The sequence below is a fragment of the Hyaena hyaena genome, unplaced genomic scaffold (assembly GCF_003009895.1).
Source record: "Hyaena hyaena isolate Hyena2069 unplaced genomic scaffold, ASM300989v1 scaffold_435, whole genome shotgun sequence".
NCBI lineage: Eukaryota > Metazoa > Chordata > Mammalia > Carnivora > Hyaenidae > Hyaena > Hyaena hyaena.
The window spans coordinates 1,515,794-1,537,535 of NW_024081065.1; the positions used below are offsets into that span (position 1 = coordinate 1,515,794).

At 34.3% G+C, this 21,742-nt stretch overlaps 1 protein-coding gene across 1 annotated transcript in view; it reads left to right on the forward strand.

Annotated features, from left to right (window-relative positions):
- The window catches only part of ERBB4 (erb-b2 receptor tyrosine kinase 4), a 722,586-nt gene extending 705,123 nt beyond the window's left edge, over positions 1 to 17,463 (forward strand). The window contains exons 29-31 of the mRNA XM_039252967.1: positions 12,674 to 12,721; positions 13,510 to 13,807; positions 16,976 to 17,463. Of these exons, the coding sequence (XP_039108898.1) occupies positions 12,674 to 12,721; positions 13,510 to 13,807; positions 16,976 to 17,421 (792 nt within the window). The 3' untranslated portion in view covers positions 17,422 to 17,463. The remainder of the gene's footprint in view (positions 1 to 12,673; positions 12,722 to 13,509; positions 13,808 to 16,975) is intronic.
- Positions 17,464 to 21,742: the final 4,279 nt, after the last annotated feature.

Here is a 21,742-nt window from a genome sequence, read left to right on the forward strand (position 1 = left end):
TTCGTGGGTTCGAGCCCCACGTCAGACTCTTTGCTGACAGCTAGCTCAGAGCCTGGAACCTGTTTCGGATTCTGTGTCTCCCTGTCTCTCTGATCTTCCCCTGTTTACACACTCTCTCTCTCTCTCTCTCTCAGAAATAAACAAAACATTTTTTAAAAAGTAAACAAAAATAATGTTTATTTTAGAGGGAGAGAGAGAGAAAGAAAGAACAGAGGAGGGCAAAGAGAAAGGGAGACATAGAATCTAAACAGGCTTCAGGCTCTGAGGTGTCAGCACAGAGCCCAATGTGGGACTTGAACCCACAAACCGTGAGATCATGACCTGAGCCAAAGTTGGATGCTTAACAAACTGAGCCACCCAGGTGCTCTTATATATTATATTATTTATTCAGAGATATTTAACATGAACACAAACCTGTAAAACTCATAAGGCAGGCAGGACAGATATTATTATTCCCATTTTACAGATGAGGACACTAAACTCTGAAGAAAACTTACCTATGGTAGCAGAGTAGTGGATGACAGTGCTTTCTCCTCATCACGTGCTCTCTTCCTACGGCTTCTTCCCTTCTTGAGACACATACACTGTAACTTTAGTTTACAATTTCATTTACTTATAACTTTGATTTTCTATACTTTTGAGCCATAATTATCCTAAAAATGCTTTTTGAAAAATTTAAAATGACCCTTCCCTGCGGGTGTTTTACAGCACAGTGTAGAAATACAGGTGGGTGGTATGTACCACTTAAAAAGGGTACTTTTAGGCATTTGTATTTGTCGTTACAAGCCAAAACCACATTTTCCATCTTCCTGATGGCAATTTATCAACAAGTCTGTCTTTGCTATTATTCTTAGTTAATAACTTATATCTTCAGGGATAAAGCTGAAGCTTGAGTTTGTTAGACCTCCAAAGCATTAGGAAATACATAGATGCTTCATGAGAGGGTTGTCCTACTAGAGATAGAATCCTAAGTTTTATAACAACATGTGAAATGTGTGTTGAGTTTGGAACCATTCACTGTTTATTAGAAGGCATGTGTGTGGGTTTCTTTTTGCCATTAGAAATGAGATTTTAAACAATGCTTCCAGAAATAGCAGCTGATTTATAAGAAGAGTGAGTGTATTAGATGAGAAATAATATTCAGATAACCACATTGGGGTTCAATTTCAATTTAGGACTCACTGTGAGTATCTATAGGCTGCGCTATGTATAATATATAATTTGAGGGATGCTAAAATCCCATATTCTTTAAAACATATCTTGCTGGATGGATGGATGGAGTCCCTGAGATTCTCATTAATAAAGCCACTCTGTGGGTTTAATTACCTTTCAATCTATTCATCCTTTGATCTGGTATACCTTTTCCTGAACACTCACTTAGTCCATGCCGTTGGCCTATGTTAGGCATCAAGGATAGGGTGAGTATTAGAAGAAGTCCTCTTCTAAACAGGTTTAAAAGCCTGTGAAAGAAGGCATACAAATGAAGTAAATAAACAACTAGAATGCAGTGATAAATCATTCATATAGGGTATGTGGTAAGTTCTTAATAAATGTTTTTAAACAGTGACTAAACATAATCAGAGAAATGATAATTTCCAATGAGGTTAACATGTAACCAAGTTGAAGAAGCTAGAGAAAGCATTGAGGAAATTGTTAGAGTTTGGGCAGATGCCTAGAAGTGAGGAAGAGAGTGGACCCTCATAGGAAGTGCTCTAATATATTTTACTGAAGGCTTGTGAGGAGAAAGTGAGGCTAGAGAAATTGGCAAAGACAATAGCTGCCAAACGTCTTCAGTGCACAAGAAATTGAGATTTGCTTTAGCCGGAGGCAAGAGGGCCCTTGCAGTGTCTTTTAAGTAGGGAGATAAATTGTGAATATTAGATTGGAGTGAAAGAAAGGACTAAGATACAGGAGATGAGTTAGACAATTCTTAAAGTTGCTCTAGGCAAGAAATCATGTCATAATTAAGTCTATTATATGTACCTATTTTTCCTAGAGAGTCCTAATTTACTCCTATTATTGTGGTTTAATTACCAATAGTATTTTGTATTACCCTCAAAGGATCCCAGTTAGAAGGATAAATTATATGGCACCTTAACCACAACTAAAATAGTACCAATGAACGTGGAGAAAATGGTTGGATTCTTGAGATGTTAAGACATTTGAATGGATAGACCTTAGATGCTTAAATATGAAGAATAAGACATAGGAGAAGTAAACAGATGATACAAAGATAGGTAAATTGTTGATAAAGTCCACTAAACCAAGAAAGGTAAGAAAGTTAGATTCAGTGTAGGGAAAAAAGATGTTCATTTCAGTTTTGAAAAAGTGAAATGCCATGGAATGTTCTAGTAGAGATACCAGGCCAGTGGTTCATTACATGGGTGAGGGTTGGTATTCAATAGTTCAATGTTACCTGAGGCAGGGCCATTATGACCTACTAGTACTGATTTGAGAAAATTCCCTCACATTATTCAGACTAAAGAGATCCCCACTGTCTTAGTTACAGACAAATTCCTGAGGAAAGGATGAGAGTGTATATGAGAGGATGTTTCAAAGTGTGAGTTACTGGATCAGAATGGTACACCCTCTGTGAGGGGAGGATATAGATATAGTCTCATTTCCAACATAACCAGGGCAGGAATCCATGGACTCTAGAGTCTGTTAGGAAGGAGTAAATGATCCTGGGACAGAAATTAAGAAGTCAACCATGGTGAGGAAACATTGAGATCAGACCTCCTCTGCTTTAGAGTTTCACCTATGTTTCCCCTGACTCAGGCAGACATATTCAAAGGACATCAAATAGATGTTTTTCTCCCCATAATAAACCGTAAACATATTTCCTAATTAGGCCTATTGAGTTTGGTTTGTTAGTAACTAGTTGTGTGACTTGGAGGAAAATCTCTGGTCATCTCTATTACCGTAGCTGAAGATAGAATGTGATTGGATGATCCCTGGCATCCTTATCAGATTTAAGTTAAGCTCTCTTATTTGAGGTTTATTATATATTTTACATGTTTTGTTTTTTTTATTGAAGTGTCAGCCATTTTAGAATTTAAAAGGAAAATATTACAGTCATGGTCCTGACTAACTTAAGTTGACTTTGGCAGCAAAGAGTGTAAATGGGAAACTAAGAAGAACTGTGGTCATTTTTTTCTTTTTGTTTTTTTTAGTTTTAGGAAATTCCAATGTGGTTCACAAATAGGTGCAGGAAGGTATATATTTCCTTCTCCCTTTTTATATGCAGCAAAATCAAATTTGGGGGCTTTTTGAACATGGTAAAACTGCTTAGACTATAATCAACAAGTAGCTCTTGGGAAGAGCTCTTTTCTCTTGGGGTGCTACCTTCAATCTGATATTCATTTTGGCTCAGATCAGTTGTAAATACCATCCTGTTTCTGCAAAATGTAACTGGTGTTTGCTCTGGGCTGATGGGACAGCCATGTGCTGTTTGCTCTGTCTGTAGCTGTACCCGAATATCCACAGTACATTATTCAGATCAGCTCTCATGGACCAGCTGTCCTAATTCCAGGTGGACCATTCAAAGTCTTTTTACTCACAGAACAGCTGTTGCCACCCTTGTAGCTTAAAGAGCAGTAGTTGGATGAATCAGCCATTGTTACAAATTCACTTTTCATTTCGCAAACAGTTTGCACATACTAGCGTAACTGAAGATATTTCCACCCTGGTCCATACTGAAATGAAATGAAAACTGTAAGGCTTATCTGTCTTTTGTTGTTTGCTTATTCTCAACACCTATTTTTTAAGATTCTAAATAAAATCTACATGCCAAAATTATATTTATAAAATATGTAATTCTACTTCCTGTAATACTGCTTTCCATCTCTTAGTACACAACTATGTCCTTCACGTTTTTTACATTTGCACATGTAGATTGCTCAAGATAACTATTATTGTTATTTTAAGTATGTAATAAAATTTCTGAAGCTTGGATTATTGCTAAGGAGGAGATTGAAATATAAAATATTTCACTATTGCGACATTATTTGCAAGTAAAAGAAAACTCCAAACAACCACGAAAAAGATACTTCTAAATAGAACTCTCATACATAGTGTTTTAGTGAACAAGATTCATTTGCTGATAAATGATATGCACATGAGAAAAATAGTAAAAACAAAACAAGCCTACATATGATTTGGCAGTACTTTTTACTTTTACTAAAAAGTAAAAAGCGTTAGTTTGAATGGGTTAAGTAAGCCTCTGTGTTTTTTTTGTTTTGTTTTAAACTATTAATTTTCTTACTGTGTGATGAATACATATACACATGCATACACATTTGTATGTGTGCGCGCACACACACACAAAACCTAAAATTGTAATTTAAGTCCTTACTAATAGTACAAACAGAAGTATGTAATACTCAGGCCAAGGCATAGCATTTTGAATTCTAAAGTTATGGCATTGAAATTCATAGTGCTTAGTTTTTGGCTTTTCTTATTCTCAAACCTGCCTATACTTAATTTTTTAACTTAATTTTTTAAATAATTTCTATAATCCCAAACATTACCTCATCTATAGTCATAGAAATAGGTAGATATAGCTATAAATAAGCATTTAAAGGTAAAAATATATCAACTAATAAGCTTATTATGTATGGATATATATACATGATCAGTACTTATATAAATATAAAAATCAATATCTTGTATAAATATAAAAGAAATATATAAATGACTTTATTTTTAAATATTAAATTCAATATAAATACAATATTAAAGTATTAAATACAATATTAATAAAAATGCATTGCATAAATACAAAAATAATTTATATGGATTCAACAGTCAATATACATTTATTTTTAATTACTAGCTTTTAGAGCTATAATGTTTAAATAACATTTAACATCCCTCTGTGGAGGGCAATTTGTTTTGTAATTAAAGTACTACTTTAATAAATACTGCTTTTAATTAATCTGTGTGTGGATAACTTTTATCAAAGTATTTAATACTATTAGGATATTCCTTTTGTCTAATAAACTTATAATCTATTAAATAGAAAAAATTGGCTTCTGTCTTATAATCAAAGCACCATTATATTCACTTTAAGAGTATATCAATATATAATTCAACTGAAACCAAATGCCATCATGGTTAAGGCTTTTGGCTATAGTAAGGAAATTATATTGATCAGAAAAAAACATTAAAAACATACTTCTAAAACTGACTTTTATCATTTATTAAATGCCAGTTTGAGGCTGTAATGTATAATGGGATATACATTAGATGGAGAGTCTGGGAACCCTGTTTCTAGTACTGTCAGACATGTGATTTGACCAATTCACCTAACCTCTTAGAGAATCAGTGTTTCATCTGTAGAATGAAAGGTTTAAACTATAACACTTTATTTTACAGTTGTATTTTCATTAGTCACCATCCAAACATGGTCTTATTTCCCAATAATATATAATCATATATTGTATATAGGCCAAATGATAATTTATAAATACTCCATTTATAAAAAGAAAGAAAGAAAAGGTCCTTCATATACTTTGAAAAGATTTATGTGTAAGACACCTTTGCTTTCCTGTTAATCACATTTTACAGTATTTAACAATCAATGGTGTATGCTTAAGGCAGAATATTCATTTTACATACAAATAATTTGTCAGTTAAAAGTGATTTTTCTCACTACCTAGTCCAGTTTTTCTTTTCAGAGATAAATAAACTGGGAGCCCAATAGATTAAGGAGTTTGTTAAAGGTCACATGGCATAGTGGCAAAATGTTCAAGAACACAACTTTCATGGTAGAAGCCCACAGGTGACCACTTGTTTCAGACTGTGCATGTGTTGTCTTCAGAGTTTCCTGACATCAATGCATTGTCCATGTACTAAGATGTCTTCATAAATAATCTTCATGAGAGGCTGTGAAACACTCAAGCCGAGAGGCAATTTTAGGATTCACTTGAAGACTTTGTCAGATTTCCCAAGAATTTGGACATGGTAAAATCTTAATGATCTCATTTTTACTCAAACATAGATACTACAGTTGAACCAAATGTTCTTAAGGACAGGTTAAAAAAATTAGGAAAAATAACCAAACTTTTTCTAACTGAAATGAACCGGTGAGAGGTCTTTAAGAAACCTCCTAGTTCTCTTTAGATTTCCAGCAGCATGTGTTAATAAGAAGCTAAGTGGTAATTAGGAAACAGATTTAAATACCATAACACACTTCCAAAAAGAAAGAGAGACCTGCAAAAAAAAAAAAAAAAAATAGCAGGAAACCAACCAATGAACCAACCAACAAAAAAACCTTTAGAATATGCACCAGGATGAAGAGATATAAATTCTATGTGATTACTAATCTCAAGAAGGGTGAGAAAAGCCTTACTGTTTATCTTGAATGAAGCTAAGGAATGTTGGCACTTATGTAAAATCATGTTTCTTTATGCCCTTTCTTTTTTGACTGTGCTAATAATGTCCTTTGATTTTTTCATATAACAGCAGCAGAGACTTAAAGCAAAAGAGGTACAAAATGAGGAATTTTCAGCTTCATTTTATTGACTCATTGAGCCATGAATATTTTAAAGGGGAATATCCTCTTGTTTTACTGATATTTGGAAAGAGTATAGGAATTATTTATTGGAGATATAATAGTTTACTTACCTTTAGTCAAGTTGGAAGAGGAATTTATTGACTAAGCCATGGAGTAGGAGTAATAAATCATAAGCAATTGTGCTGTCATGGAAAATATTTGGATCTATCTATCTATCTATCTATCTATATCTATCTATCTATCCATCATCTCCTCTGTGAGCTCTTCACATTCTACATACAGTTTCTTTTGCAGCTTAAGTTGTTGTAGTTACTTAAAATGCAAATAAGCTGGCAGGAGCGATACTACAAAGTTAGTATTTTGTAGTTAAGGCTAGTGAGTCAAAGTCCTCCTTGAAATTAATTTTTCACAAGAAAAAAAATCATGAGAACTCATTTGAGAGAAGAGTTGAAGCATTATGCAGGGGCAGAGAGAGATTACAGATAGGAGAGAAAAGCAATGTTAAATGTAAAAATCTACATGTGGCATAATAAAAGGGTAATAGATTTAGATAGCCACTAATGGGTGTGTGTACATGGGAGGAACTTATATCTTCTATCGTCCTCCGTCTTCTCATCTGTAAAATGGATACCATGATTTTTAGTAATGATATATACCTTGAAAGGTTATGAGAATAAATAAAACCTAAAATAATCTCAGGCGTATGGTAGTTTAGTCTCTCTTCCTGTTTCTCAATTTGCCTAAAAGAAGTCATTTATTCATCTATGAAACAGAATAGATATTGTGATTAATTGGACTTCAAGACCTGAGTTAGGAGAGTAGAATTATTAATGGTGATAAAAGGCACCATGCCTCTATACTTGTAAATTCTGAATTGACTCCCATTCATATTTACTGATTCCATTCATAGCTTCTCTTTATTAAAAATTCTTTTCAGTAATAGAGCAGATGAGACATACAAGAGAGATAAGATGTTCCAGGGTTAATGAAAAATGAACAAAGGATAAGATCCCAAGTTAATATTCTTTCAACTGAATCACAGGCTCATTATTAACTATTTGTTTATCTATTTATTTAACATTATATATATTTTTTATTTATTATATCATTATTGCTAATTTATTTATTTTGTGAGTGATAGAGTAAAACCTTTAAATGTATTTATTTTTCTATTTTTTTCTTCAGGGTGATTTTTTTTCTTCTTCTTCATTAATGAGTCTGAATTATCCCATGTTTAAATTTGCTTTATGTTTGATTCTTAAATTTGGAGTGTAGTTATATTTCTCATGGTGTTCCCAATTGCTTTTTTTCTTGATTATCAAAGACACAGGTTTTTTTCTTACAATATCTATAACAACATCCATGTTTTTTATTGAAGTTTAATTGACATACAATACATATTACTTTCAGGTGTACAATATAGTGATTTGACACTTATATACATTGTGAAATAATCAGCACAAAAAGTTGTAGTTATCATCTGTCACCTTGAAAAATTAATGTGCATTATTGACTATATTCTCCATGCTCTTTATTACATCCCATGACTTTATTTTCTAACTGGAAGCTTATTCTTCTTGATCCAAAAAGAACCATCTCACATAATCATACCAAGTAGATAGATGAGTCCATACATAAATAGACAAAAGATGTTTGGTGTAATTTGTATGTACATATGTGTGTGTGTACATGTGTGTGAGCCAGCTCCCTAGATTTATTTGGTTTCTCTCAATTCTTACTCACTTTTTGTCTATGGACACATTTTGTTTGCTTTCCTCTGAATGCTTTATGAAAAATGAAGATCCTAAATCTGTATGTCTCAAACTCTGGTATGTTGAACTCAGTTGTGAAAAAATGTTACACCTATACATCAGAAAATGTACATAATGCAAAAACCATTTTATGTGTCTACTACCTCACCTGTAAAAATGTGAAATGCGAAAATGCCCATCAGAGGGTTGAGTACATGACAAGGAAGAGAAAAGATTGAGAACCCTTAATAGTGACACGTGGAAGTGCTTGGTAATAGGTTAGTGCTAATGAATTGGTAACATGTTACAGAGATACACTCTGTTTTAGTTAAAAGGATTTAGAGTATTTCTTGGCCCTAGAAACTTTAATCCTATAGTTGATATTGATAGGAACAATTATCTGAAGATAAAAAACAGAACAAATTCTCATTAAGTGCATGTTTAATTTAGGTAGAAGTTTGTCATTAAGCACGTACTTTGTTTCCTAAGAACATAGATTTGCATGATATTTTTAAAAATATTAAAGAGGAAATCCATCTGGTTAACAATTTAAAATTTCCCAGGAGCAATATTTAACAATATGATGTTTTAATGAATAAGAGAAATGCAGTGCATGTAATAAGACAAAGTTTTTGTATTTTTATCATTCAGCTGATACATAAACTTCATGACATGATGTATGTACAGTGCATTTAATACTGTATTTGATATATGTGCTGATATTTGCCTTTCTATAACCTCTGGCATTTCAGTCCAAGTTAATCATACAATGTCCCAGTGACAGGGCCACAAAATTAGACTTGACTCTATCACTGTTACAAATCCCCCAGAAACAAACTCCCCTATCACCTGCCAGTTTATAACCAACCTCTTTCTATCTCTGTCCTGCTGACAGTAAATCCCCTCACCAGCTAATTGAACAGATGCACCCAGTGCTTCCAGGAGATCCACAAAGCTGGGCTTTGATGGACAGCAGAAAGTGGAACAATGAAAAAACAAAAGCCTTTAAACTAAGAGCACTGCTTTGTTCTGCTTAAAACTTTAAGGTCACTCCAGCTCGTTCTGACTGTGGGGATCTTAATTTTTCCTCCACCAATTTGCTTGCAGCTGTCATTCCTGATATTAAAAGTTCAGCTCTTCAAGTGTGGGGAATTGGGGGGAGAGGGCGGGGAATGAGAAGAGCTTGTTACAAACTAAAAACAGCAAAAACAAGTAAAATCTGGCTTGGCTCTCAAGTACAAAAAGTTATTTTCAAAGCCTATAAATTATGACATAGTGATTAACATGTAATTTAAATATATTTAAACAACAATTATATCACATTTCCAGCCCAGCTAATTGGCCTCACAGATGTTCCCTTGTAGCTGCATTGCCCTTCCAGGGGGAAATGAATGAGGTGCTTTTTATCATGGAAAACAGAAAAAAAAAAGCAAATGAAAAAATGGAAACAGAAAAATAAAAAGCAGCCAGTAACCCTAAAAACAATGAATGCTTAAGGGACTTTGCTTAGCATTTTTTTTCCATTTTAATGCAGAAAACTAGGAAAAGCATGAAGACACTCCTATTACTGTGATGGTATCTGGCAGTATGTCCACATACAGTTTTGGCAGGTTGCTGATGGAAAGACTTGTCAAAGGAGAGACAGTGCCTGCATTCTAATATGGCAAGGCCTCTCTTCAATAGAGCTAGTTATTTTTAACACGATGTCTTTACAATTGAAGCCAGTCTAGCCCAGATAATGAATATATATAATAAAGTATTTCCTGATGAAGAATGACTTGCAAGTTGTTCCTTTGGTCATCTATGCCTCAAGTTTTATAAAATGCAAAATGTACAGCAATCAGTGCTGTTTCCTATGATGTGATTCTAGTCAAACATGAACCAATACAGCAATTGTTGGAAGGTAAGAGGCCAGAGGAACAGCAGTAATCACTAATATTTTGGAATATCTTTCTTACAGTATGTAATCTTAAAATTCAGATAAATTCACCACAGCTTCATTTTATTCTTGCAAATTTTCTTCTAATAATCTCAGGTAATATTTGATCATTCAGTGTAAATTGCAAAAGGCCAGTGGTCATGTCTCTCCTCGTGTCTAATGGTATCTCCAGCATCTTCCACAGTTCCTTTGCCTTCAATATTTGTTAAAGTCTTGCTCAATAATCAGGGTTTAATGATAGGCAAGACCAAGATAAAGTTCCACTAGACAGTTGTATTTTTCCCATACCATCCCTCTATTTTGTATATCACAGGCAGCAGATTCCTCTCATGTTTTATGAGCAAATATATTTAACTTAATTTCTAAAGGATAACAAAATATACCTATATTTAAGGTGATGTAGAAAAGAGGGAAACATTTTTTTTAATGTATCCTTGATGAGTAGCTCTGGCATTTTGATTGCTTGACTTTAAAAATCTGATTTAGTAGATGTGAATATTTAATTTTTTATATTCTCTACATTTGGATAGTAGTGCAGAGCTTACAAAGTCCATTTGGATAAACCATCTTACTTTGTATTCACTAAGAATAAGGTAGAGAGAGGTCGAGGATAAAAATGAGGGTCTGAGATGTTTCATGACTGACCACATCACTTGTGACTGGGACTGGGGCTCAGAGATCTAACAAATCATACAACAATGGTCCACTAGACAATACTACCTCCTATACGTAGTATATTAAATATCTCTCTAACTTTCCACATCGTGATCGTCAATACGTTTCTAGTTATGTCATTAGAGAAGGAAAGAGATTAATATTTTCTATATCATCATGTAAATGACTCCATTATGAGGAGAGTTGAAATGTAAGCTTAACGTAAGAGTTCACACCTTGTCCCTTGATTATTCCAGGACACCAAGTTAATTATAGGAAATTGTGTTATCCAGTTGTTATTAATTTACATTAAACAGTTAATCTCCATGGAACCGCATTACCCTTAGATTGTTTTATGAATCTCTAAATTGTAAAAACAATAATATTTAGCCAGGTTTCATACATGTATACAGAAAATGCAAGCTTCATAAGATCAATTGTTTTTACCAGCATTATTCATGATCTCCAGTGTCTAGAAAAGTGCCTAGTCTAGTAGGCTAAGGTTCTCAAAAAAAAAATGTATTTAATGGATATATATATTAAGAAATGGTGTTGATATTCACACAACACTGTCTATTTACCCTAAGGAATATTGTCCTTAATATTTTATCATATTTTTATATCCACTTTTATTTAACCCATAGGATGGAGTATTAAGCTCTAAGAGTACAGATGCCTTTTTTTTAATGTTTATTTTTTGAGAAAGAGACAGACAGAGCGGGGCAGGGGGTGGGCAGAGAGAGAGGGAGATACAGAATCCGAAGCAGGCTTCAGGTTCTGAGCTGTCAGTACAGAGTCCAGTGTGGGGCTTGAGCTCACAAACCATGAGATCATGACCTGAGCTGAAGCAGGATGCTTAACTGACTGAGCCACCCAAGAGCCCCAAATGCCTTTTGTTTTTTAACTGAAATCTAATTTTAATGGATTTTAAATACATGAAAATAATGTGCGTAAAGCATATTTCCAGGAAGGGCATTAAATTTTCAAGATTTCCTTCTGTATTTTTTTAAGTTACAAAAAATAAAACTTTTGAAGAGAAAATAGTGTGTACCTTTTAATTTTTTAGTGTATTTATTTAAATTCAAGTTAGTTAACATACCTTGTAGTATTGGTTTCAGGAGTAGAACCCAATGATTCATCACTTTCATATAACACCTAGTGCTCATTCCAACAAGTGCCCTCCTTAATGCCCATCACTGAGTTAGCCCATCCTGCCATCCACCCCCCCTCTAGGAACCCTTAACTTGTTCTCTATATTTTAAGAGTCTCATGCTTTGCTAGTATGCACCTTTTTAAATGGAAAGACTAAGAAGTTGACCCGTTGATGAAATGGTGAAAAATAAATGTAACTTGATAATAAAAATTATTCAAGAAAAATTGAAATTTGCTTCTATCTCCTTCTAGATAAGATTCTTTTTACAAGGGAAAACCAATGCTGTGGTATGTGGCCATTTCAGTCATAACATGTAAGGAAGGAGATGGTTCTTTATTTAAAACTATATTTATTTAATTATTTATCTTTCTTCTAGAGTTGACCAGAAAAATATGGTCAACATAGTTTTTAATCCATTTAAAAATTTTACTTTTTCTGTATAATTTTTCTTTCAGGAATTGAATTAAAAATATTTAATATTATCAAAACACATAAATAAACTCACATGTAGTCAGAATACATAAAAATTTTACCATTTAGCAAACTTCACTGTTGTGCATGTTTTCCTCTTTGGTTCATACAACTCATGTGGCTTTTTTTTTCTTTTCATTCATATTACTTCTTATTATATCCATCATTCCATTTTTCTTTCCCATTAGAGTGAAATTGGACACAGCCCTCCTCCTGCCTACACCCCCATGTCAGGAGTAAGTATTTCACAATCAACCTTCATCTTTTTGTATTTTTGGTCTTCACTTACCATGTTTCTTCTCTCGTGTCTCCCCATAATTTCTTCATTTTGCTTTTGCCAACAGTGAGTTAAGAATTTGCTGTAGATTGTGGCTTTGTGGATATGTTTTTCTCAGTAGATAATCCAAAGGTGAGATATCATGCATCAACAGTAGCTTTTGATTTTTACCTGAGGGATTTACCTGGACTCATAAATTGTGCTTCCAGTTGAAGAGGTTACTTCCCCCTCTCCTCCCCCATGATTATAGGTTGTGTGCTAAAAAGTCAGAGTCTCCGTGAAGATTCACTAGTTAGGTAGTTGGAGACTCTAAGTCAGAATGACCACAGAAGAGAAGGCAATAAGGAAATATTATCATCCCTTTGGCATCACTGTGCTTCTGTTCTTAATAGTGACTGTTGACAATTAATAGCATTTTCTTTTGTCATGAAATTTGAATTTTATATAAAAAATCGGCACCTGTGGGGAAATAACATGAAATACTTTTTATTAGGTCATTTGTTAAGTGGTCAGTAAAATTTAAATTTGTATATCCGAATTGTTTCCTCATGATTTTACATTAAAAAAAAATTTGGAACTTTAGGCGTTTATAACCCAAGCGTGTTAACCATTCAAGGAGAGAACTAAATTAAGACACTCTGACTTTTATCTAAAAGACAAGATTTCATGCCTTTTGGTTTTTTTTTTTTTTACAACTATTGCTAATAATAGCGGCCATCTAAATGTGTCTTTACCTACTATTGACAGAACCAGTTTGTATACCGAGACGGGGGGTTTGCTGCAGAGCAAGGCATTCCTGTGCCCTACAGAGCCACGACCAGCACAATCCCAGAAGCGCCAGTTGCTCAGGGAGCCACAGCCGAGATTTTTGATGATTCATGCTGCAACGGCACCCTACGCAAGCCAGTGGCACCCCACATTCAAGAGGATAGCAGCACCCAGAGATACAGCGCTGACCCCACTGTGTTTGCCCTGGAACGGAGCCCACGAGGAGAGCTGGATGAAGAAGGTTACATGACCCCCATGCGAAATAAACCTAAACAAGGTACAAACAGAATGTTCAGAAATGACTGCCATTCAAAATTCACTTCCATCAAAATAAGCAAAGTATAGAAGGGAAATCGCCAAACCACTGGACTGGGGAGCATCTGTGACCCAGAAAAGGCCCAAGGCGCTGTTCTATGTAGTATGCTATCCAAGTCGACAGCATTATATCCAGCATTATATCATCCAGAATTACATTCTGATATTTTAGAAATCAAAATCTCAGGCACCACCTGAATAGGAATCTGCATTTTAACAAGATTCCTACACAACCTTTATGCATAGCTTGAGAAGCACTGATCTCTGTATTGAAATACTTGAGTCGGGTAACATACTACAAGATTTCAAAACCATTACTTTATTGGACTCATTGTGGAGTTCAGAAAGACTGATATTTTGATGGCATCGATAAAAGATTTGGTCAATTCTTTAAAATTTTGTGTCATCAGAATGGCTTTGTTTATTATAGGATATTATGATTCCTTGTGTGACCACATTTCAAACCTTAAAGTTGTGACACTGCGTTGACTTATATGTATACCATCATGTCTTAAAAATATTCAGTTTGTGGTTCCACAAAGCAGCAATAACTTTACAAAGTTGGTAGTAGAAATGTTAGACATACAAATCAAATGACATTTCATTTTTGAAAAAGCCACTTTCCTTCCATGTTAACAGCATCACAAAAAGGAGAAGATGGATGATTGTTATTAAGAACTGATTATTGTGTCTTAGAGTCTTCAATGTCAAGCAAACTTTAAGATTCTCTATGAGGGTCCATCATGTTCCTGTTTATATGGTTACATTCACCTTTATAAAATGCAACTAAGGATCCCTAAGTTCAAATTATAAATAACCTATTAAAGTTTATCTATCTATATGTATGTAATGACATAACTGTATTGAAGAATTGGATGATTTGGAAGAATTGGAAAGCAGCCTAGTAGTGACACAAATGTAGATTTTGAGAAAACTTGGCAAATTCCCCTACAAGTAGAATGCTCTCTGGGAAGATTCTCAGCTCAATCATAGAGTTGCTTCTTCATTTGTAGCTGCAGGACTATGCAAGTTTGCATCAGGACATAGATAAGTAGATTGCCTTGGGGAAAGTAACATGACCTTTCTAAGAAAAACACAAGCCAGCCAAAATAGACTCACTGTAGAGCCTTTCTACATTTCTGTCTCTGAATACAAGTTTCCATAAAAGATTTTTGGGCTCTAGTCTACTTCTCAGAGAGTAGAGAATTTTAGTATAGATACTCCTCTACTTTTAGTCAAGAGGTTTCAGGACTCTGGTAAGGAAAATCAAATTCTGCCTCCCTTGTAAGTTTTACATACATTTTTCTTTTTTTTTTTTTTCTTTTCTTTCTTTCATAGTTTATTGGCAAGTTGGCTTCCATATAACAGCCAGTGCTCATCCCAACAAGTGCCCTCCTCCATGCCCATCACCCCCCTTCCCCTCTCCCCCACCCCCATCAGCCCTCAGTTTTTTCTCAGTATTCAAGACAGATACCATATGTTTTCACTTATAAGTGGATTAGGAGAAACTTAACAGAGGACCATGGGGGAGGAGAATGGGAAAAATAGTTGGGAAGAGGGAGGGAGGCAAACCGTGAGAGACTCGAATACATACATTTTTCTTAAAATGACAGTTGCTTTGAGAACCATTCAAAGTCCAACATGTTATGAAGTGAGAAGTTCTCCCTACTTCTTTAGGGACAGTAATAAAAAAAGTTCAGTAGAACAAGAAGATTGCTCAATAGGAATTTTAGATCTGAATTCTAGTTCAATACTAGTTGTATTCTTCATACATCATTTAATCTAAGTCTTCTGTTTATAAAGTTGAAAAAATACAGCTCGTCCTTCCTCACTCACAGTATTGTTGTGAGGATGATGTTAGTTCCTGTAATTCCTGTATATTATTGTGGATTAGTCATTAATGTGTTTTAACTTGCACAGGATGATAAATACTTAACCATATCCAGCAGTCCTGTATCCAGGGAAAAGTAACCCTGAGTTGATGAGGGATTTGCTTTTGTTTTTTTTCTCCCTCTACTTGTCAGGCTAAGTATCGAGGGTAGATAGTTTGTTTCAGAATGGTGACATGTTAACAATTGTGCCCTTTCCCTGGCCCAACATCAAGATAGGAATAGCTAAAGTGTCATTTCTGTGTATACACTAAAAGAGAACAAAAAGAGGGTCTCCTGTATGTATATGTCTATACCATACACATAGAGATGGGATTAAATTTAAGGAGAACAGCATTGGTTAACAACTTTTTTAAAAATTCTGGATCAATTCCTATTCCATATTGATTTGTTAGATGGAATCATACAAAATAGCCATTCTATATCTGGTTTCCACCTATAAAACAGTCGTTTCATATGATTCAAACTAATAGCTAGCTACTTTGTGATTACAGTCAGCCATTGGAAGTAAATGCTGTAATTATACTTTATTCTTAAGCATATGTATTGTCAAGCAAGTCAATTTAGTGATGTTAGATGTCCATCAGATATTTTTATCAGTCAAGTCTTTTCCTTAGATGTTTCTTTTCCTATAGAAACATCTTTTCCTATATAGCGTTCTTTTCATATAGAAACATTCTTTTCCTATATAGCGTTCTATGAAACATCTGTAATCAAATCTATTTTACCTATATGAGCATCACAGCAAACCACACAGACTAAAAACTGCTATTCCTTCACTTCATCCATTCATCTTAAGCTATTGACATTTTGTTGTTTCGATACCCTTTGAAAATTCCAATTTCTTCACATTTAAAAGCTTTTTAACCCTGATAGATTATTTTATTTTCCAACAGAAAGAATTTTGACTTTTAGAAAACAGAAGTGTTTAAACAAGTGGCCTCATGTACAGGAGATAAAAATACAATTAGGAGGAAAAAGGAACAATTTAGGGGACAGGAACTCTGCTTCTGGCCTGTGGTGCCTTGTTTAGTCATTAAGAGTTTTGGCCCACCCACTCTTTTTTTCATATGACAAAAGTAATCAACCAAGCAATCAACACAAGTAATCAACAAAATAGTTTTTGTGAGAATTCATGAAAACAAATCTGTGGCTTTATTGTTCTAAAACAGGAAGCTAACCATACTGTATAAACATTTTCCAGAAAGTGGATGTTAACTGATATTTTTGTATCCCATCAGAATACCTGAACCCTGTGGAAGAGAACCCTTTTGTTTCTCGGAGAAAAAATGGAGACCTTCAAGCTTTGGATAATCCTGAATATCACAATGCTTCCAAAGGTCCACCCAAGGCAGAGGATGAGTATGTGAATGAGCCACTGTACCTCAACACCTTTGCCAACGCATTGGGGAATGCCGGGTACCTGAAGAACAATGTACTGTCTGTGCCAGAGAAGGCCAAGAAAGCATTCGACAACCCTGACTACTGGAACCACAGCCTGCCACCCCGGAGCACCCTTCAACACCCAGACTACCTGCAGGAGTACAGCACAAAATATTTTTATAAACAAAATGGACGGATCCGGCCTATTGTGGCAGAGAATCCTGAATACCTCTCTGAGTTCTCGCTGAAGCCAGGCACCGTGCTGCCTCCTCCACCCTACAGACACCGAAATACTGTGGTGTAAGCTCAGCAGTGGCTTTAAGATAGAGACATGCCCGCTCCAATTTCCCTGCCACCTCTCTTTCTCTTATGGTCTTCCTTCTATTCCCAAGGCCAGTAGTTTTGCCACTTCTCAGTGGAAGATATAGAGATACAATGATAGTCATGTGCTCATCTAACTTGAACATTAGAAGGAAGAACTGAAAGAGAAAGATAGGAGGAACCACACTGTTTCTTCATTTCTCTGCATGGGTTGGTCAGGAGACTGGGACAGCTAGGGAAGGACCAGCAAATATAAGGCAATACTGCCTGCTGTCAAGCTAATTCTCAACTTTTTCTCTTTTCTCTTTCCTACTTCCTTCCTTCCTCCCTCCCTCCCTCCCTCCCTCCCTTCCTTCCTTCCTTTTGTTTCATTTCTTTTCTTTCTTTTTCTTTTAATGTAGATGTTTGAAAGACCCATGCTATCTGTTCCTATCTGCAGGAACTGATGTGTACATTATCAGTATCCTTGGAAATCTTAATAAAGTTTCCATTAGAACAAAAGGATAAACTTTTCTATAACATATAATAGTAACAGAGATTGAAAATCTAGTTTCTTTCTCCAACACTTTCTATTCTGACAAGCAAGAATGGCCAACTCAGCTTTCATAATTTTTAGATCTCTCTCAAAGTTATAACTAGTAAGTATGTTTGGAGGGTTTTGTTTTGTTTTGTTTTGTTTTGTTCTGTCCTTTTAGATTACTTTTACCCTTATATTTTGACTTTAATTTCTAATTGCAAATATTTTTACATCAATGCTTCTCATGTGTTGCTATAAATTGACAGGATTGTAAAAAAAATAATTTAATATGGTGGAATGGCCATTATTTTAAATATATAACCTTTGAAATTAAAAGGGGAGGCCAAGATATTAGTCAAATGTAACATGAGATCTATTGAATATGTACCCCCTACATTCTCTACATTCTTCAACATTTTCTTCTCCATAAATGACAGTACTCAATAGGCAGTTGGTAATATAAAGAGTAAAAGGGAAACTAAGAGACGGTTCTGTGTGGTTCATGAAAACTACTGACACTTTCAGGGGTGGTCCAATGGAGAATCCATTGAACTGGAAGAGACACACTGGATTGGATATGTCTACTTGGCAGATACTCAGAAATGTAGTTTGCACTTAAGCTATAATTTTATTTGTTCTCTTTTGAACTCCATTTTGGATTTTGAATGAAGCAATATGGAAGCAACCAGCAAAATAACTAATTTAAGTACATTTTTAAAAGAGCTAAGATAAGGAAGACTGTGGAAATGCCAAACCAAGCAAATTAGGACTTTGGAACAGTCTCAAGAGAATATGGTGAGAGGGCCAGCACATTATCTACAAGTGATATCATATTTGCTACGCAAGGAAAGTTATCCACATGAAGGAATGCAAGTAAAGATTGGCTTGATTCCATGGAATTTCTAGTATGAGACTCTATTTATATTAAGTAGAAGGTAACTCTTTGCACATAAATTGGTATAATAAAAAGAAATACACAAACATTTGAAGTTTATAGATAGGTTATTGGGTCAAAAGTTGTAAATAAAGGTGAAAATTTTCTCATGTAATTATTTTAATATCCAACATACTAATCTTTTGATACTTTGTATAAGAACACTCTCTTCAAACACATCATTCTACTTCTAGAACCATCTTTTTATGTATCTTTTTAAAAGAATACCTACTGAGTTAAGATGAGCAATGGGAACAAATAGTAGGAATGAGTCTCTAGGAACAAGAGGCCTAATAAGGTCAACAGTTAGGAAAATTGGGTAGTCTCTCTTTTCAAGGAAAACCTGCATGGGCAGTCATTTGGATTAAGTTTTCTTCCAACGTTAAAATTTGGGGATCAAATTCAAGTCTATTACCAAAAAGAAAGCAACAAGACTAAAAATCTCCGTTGGTGAAACACGGAGTTTAAAGAGAGAAAAAAATGGAAAGAGATTTAGTTTTCTGCCTGTTTTGAAAAAGCAAATCAATCCATCCATTCAACTCCCTTATTTTTTCAACTGATATTTACTTAGAGTCTCCTAAGTGTAAATGGGGAAAATCAACATAAATGCAACATTATCCCTAACTTAATTATTTTAAGTCTGTATTTATTTGGAATGACATTTGAATTTTTCCATAAGTTCAAGGAATAAGATTTTGTGGACTATTTTGTGAGTAGTCATCATAAAATCAGTTGTTTGTTAGAAGATCTCCCATGAATCCATTTGAAACATGAATTAAACAACCTACAAGTTAATGAAGTTGACCAATAGGACAGTTTCAGTGTCATCATTCAAACACAGACTGGTCTAGAAATATATTGCCTTACTGGCTAATTGGCCTATCTGGATTCTCAGTCAACAGCAGGTGTTTGGTTTTTGGCCAAGAACTTTAGAGGTGTTGGCGCTGGTTTCTTACTAAGTTATAAGAAATAAGGTAAGCTAAAAAAGTGAAATAGCACAAGGAAGAGATTTGTAACATCCTTTCCAGTGATGTTCAACCATGAACTTTTCAGGGCTGAAGACACGAAATGAATTAGGGGCTAAAGCCCAACATCTTCAAACTTTCCCACTCATTTAGAGAAGTCTCCAGAGAAAGGGGACCTTACATCAGTTCTTATGAAAATTTGGAAATAAACCTCCCTTTCTAGATAAATCTATACCAATTTACCACTGACAGCATACGTGTTAGATAGTAGAAGTTGATTTTTTTCTTCTGATTTACTATCTTCATATGATTTCTACTCGAATATGGAAAACAGGATCACTTATTTTAAGAAGGAAAGAAAAATAAACGTTTTACTATGAAGGAAATAGAATGTATTCAATGATGTAGTCTCCATTCTGAGAACACAAAACATCACATAATCTACCCGTAATAACTAGAGATAGACTCAAGTATAATCTAAGATGACCCAAAATGCTTCACAAAAACTTTATTGTTTCTTTTCAATGATTTCTGTAGTACATCTTTGATTTCAGTTGTCTTAGGATTTCTCTATTGTTTTATTATTGTCCCCTAGAAAATCATATTTCAGAGTGAATAAACAGAAGAAAAAATGAGTTTTATCTGTTCCAAAAAATAACTTATTCAACGCAATAGAATGAAATTTTAAAATGCCAGTTGAAGCCCGCATGCAAAGAGCATCAGGATATCAAATCCCAGAGGCTGATTGTATCAATGCAAATATACAGAACCAATTAAGTAAATTAGTGGGAAATTAGTAATAAAATTACACAGACTATATTTTTGTAGCTTATACTTATCTTGGGGAATCCTTTTTACATATAAGGAAACACTGTACAACTAAATGATTGTTTAAAGAACCATTCTTTAGTTCTTAGATGAGAAAAGATGTTCTCTAGACTAGACCCAGAACCAAAAAGCATCCTGTTTGTAAAGAGGTGCTTGAACTGCCAAGTAGCATTTGGTTTCCAAATTTTAGTGGCACGGGTTAGGATGAAGATTCTTTCTCAAGAAATATTCTTGAAAGAGAATAAAAACAATACAAGCTGACATCATATTAAAATGTACAAACTAAAAACAAGAGATTCTTCCTTAGTAGATCAGGAAGAATGACTGAACATTTGTATGTTGAGATGCAGAAAAGAAGAGACTGTGTTCTAAGTGTTACAATGTACGTATCAATACCTTCTAAAAGCAGGATGTGACATGAAGATCATGCATATTCCCAATGCCGAGGACAAACCAGTAGAAGGACTAGGAGGTTCTGCTGCTAGATGAAGTCAGAGGGGCTATCAATGTGCCCCTCACTTTTTGAAGTGTCAAAGTGAAAAAAAAATAAGATTGTTTTAGCCCGACAGGGAAGGATGTAAATACATGTTTTCTAGAACTATCTAACCTTTCTTTCAAAACTTGAATTATTCATCCATCTATAAATGTTGATTATTTAACTAGTATGTAGTTCATAAGGTAATAGAAAAGGTGACCATGAGAGCATGTATATAACTGGGCAAAACCATGATAATGCTGTAAGATGTAGATTTAGTTAGGTTATCAGATATTAAATGATTTTAATATTATTAAATAAATCAAACTAGAAAACTAACAACAGAATATTATGTAACAAAATAAAATGCAGGATATGAAAATGTAGGATGGATTTTGCATAGTATAAGATAAGTTTGCCATTTAAAATTGTTATTTGTTAGGTTTAGCTGAAAGTAGGCATATAAAAAGAGCTGGTTCCACTTGTGAAAACTTGATTTAAAGCATCACAATTAAATCTTTTTTTCTCGTTCTCTTATTCTTGTACCATTTTCATTGTATTAAGTGTAAGAGAAAAAAATTTAAT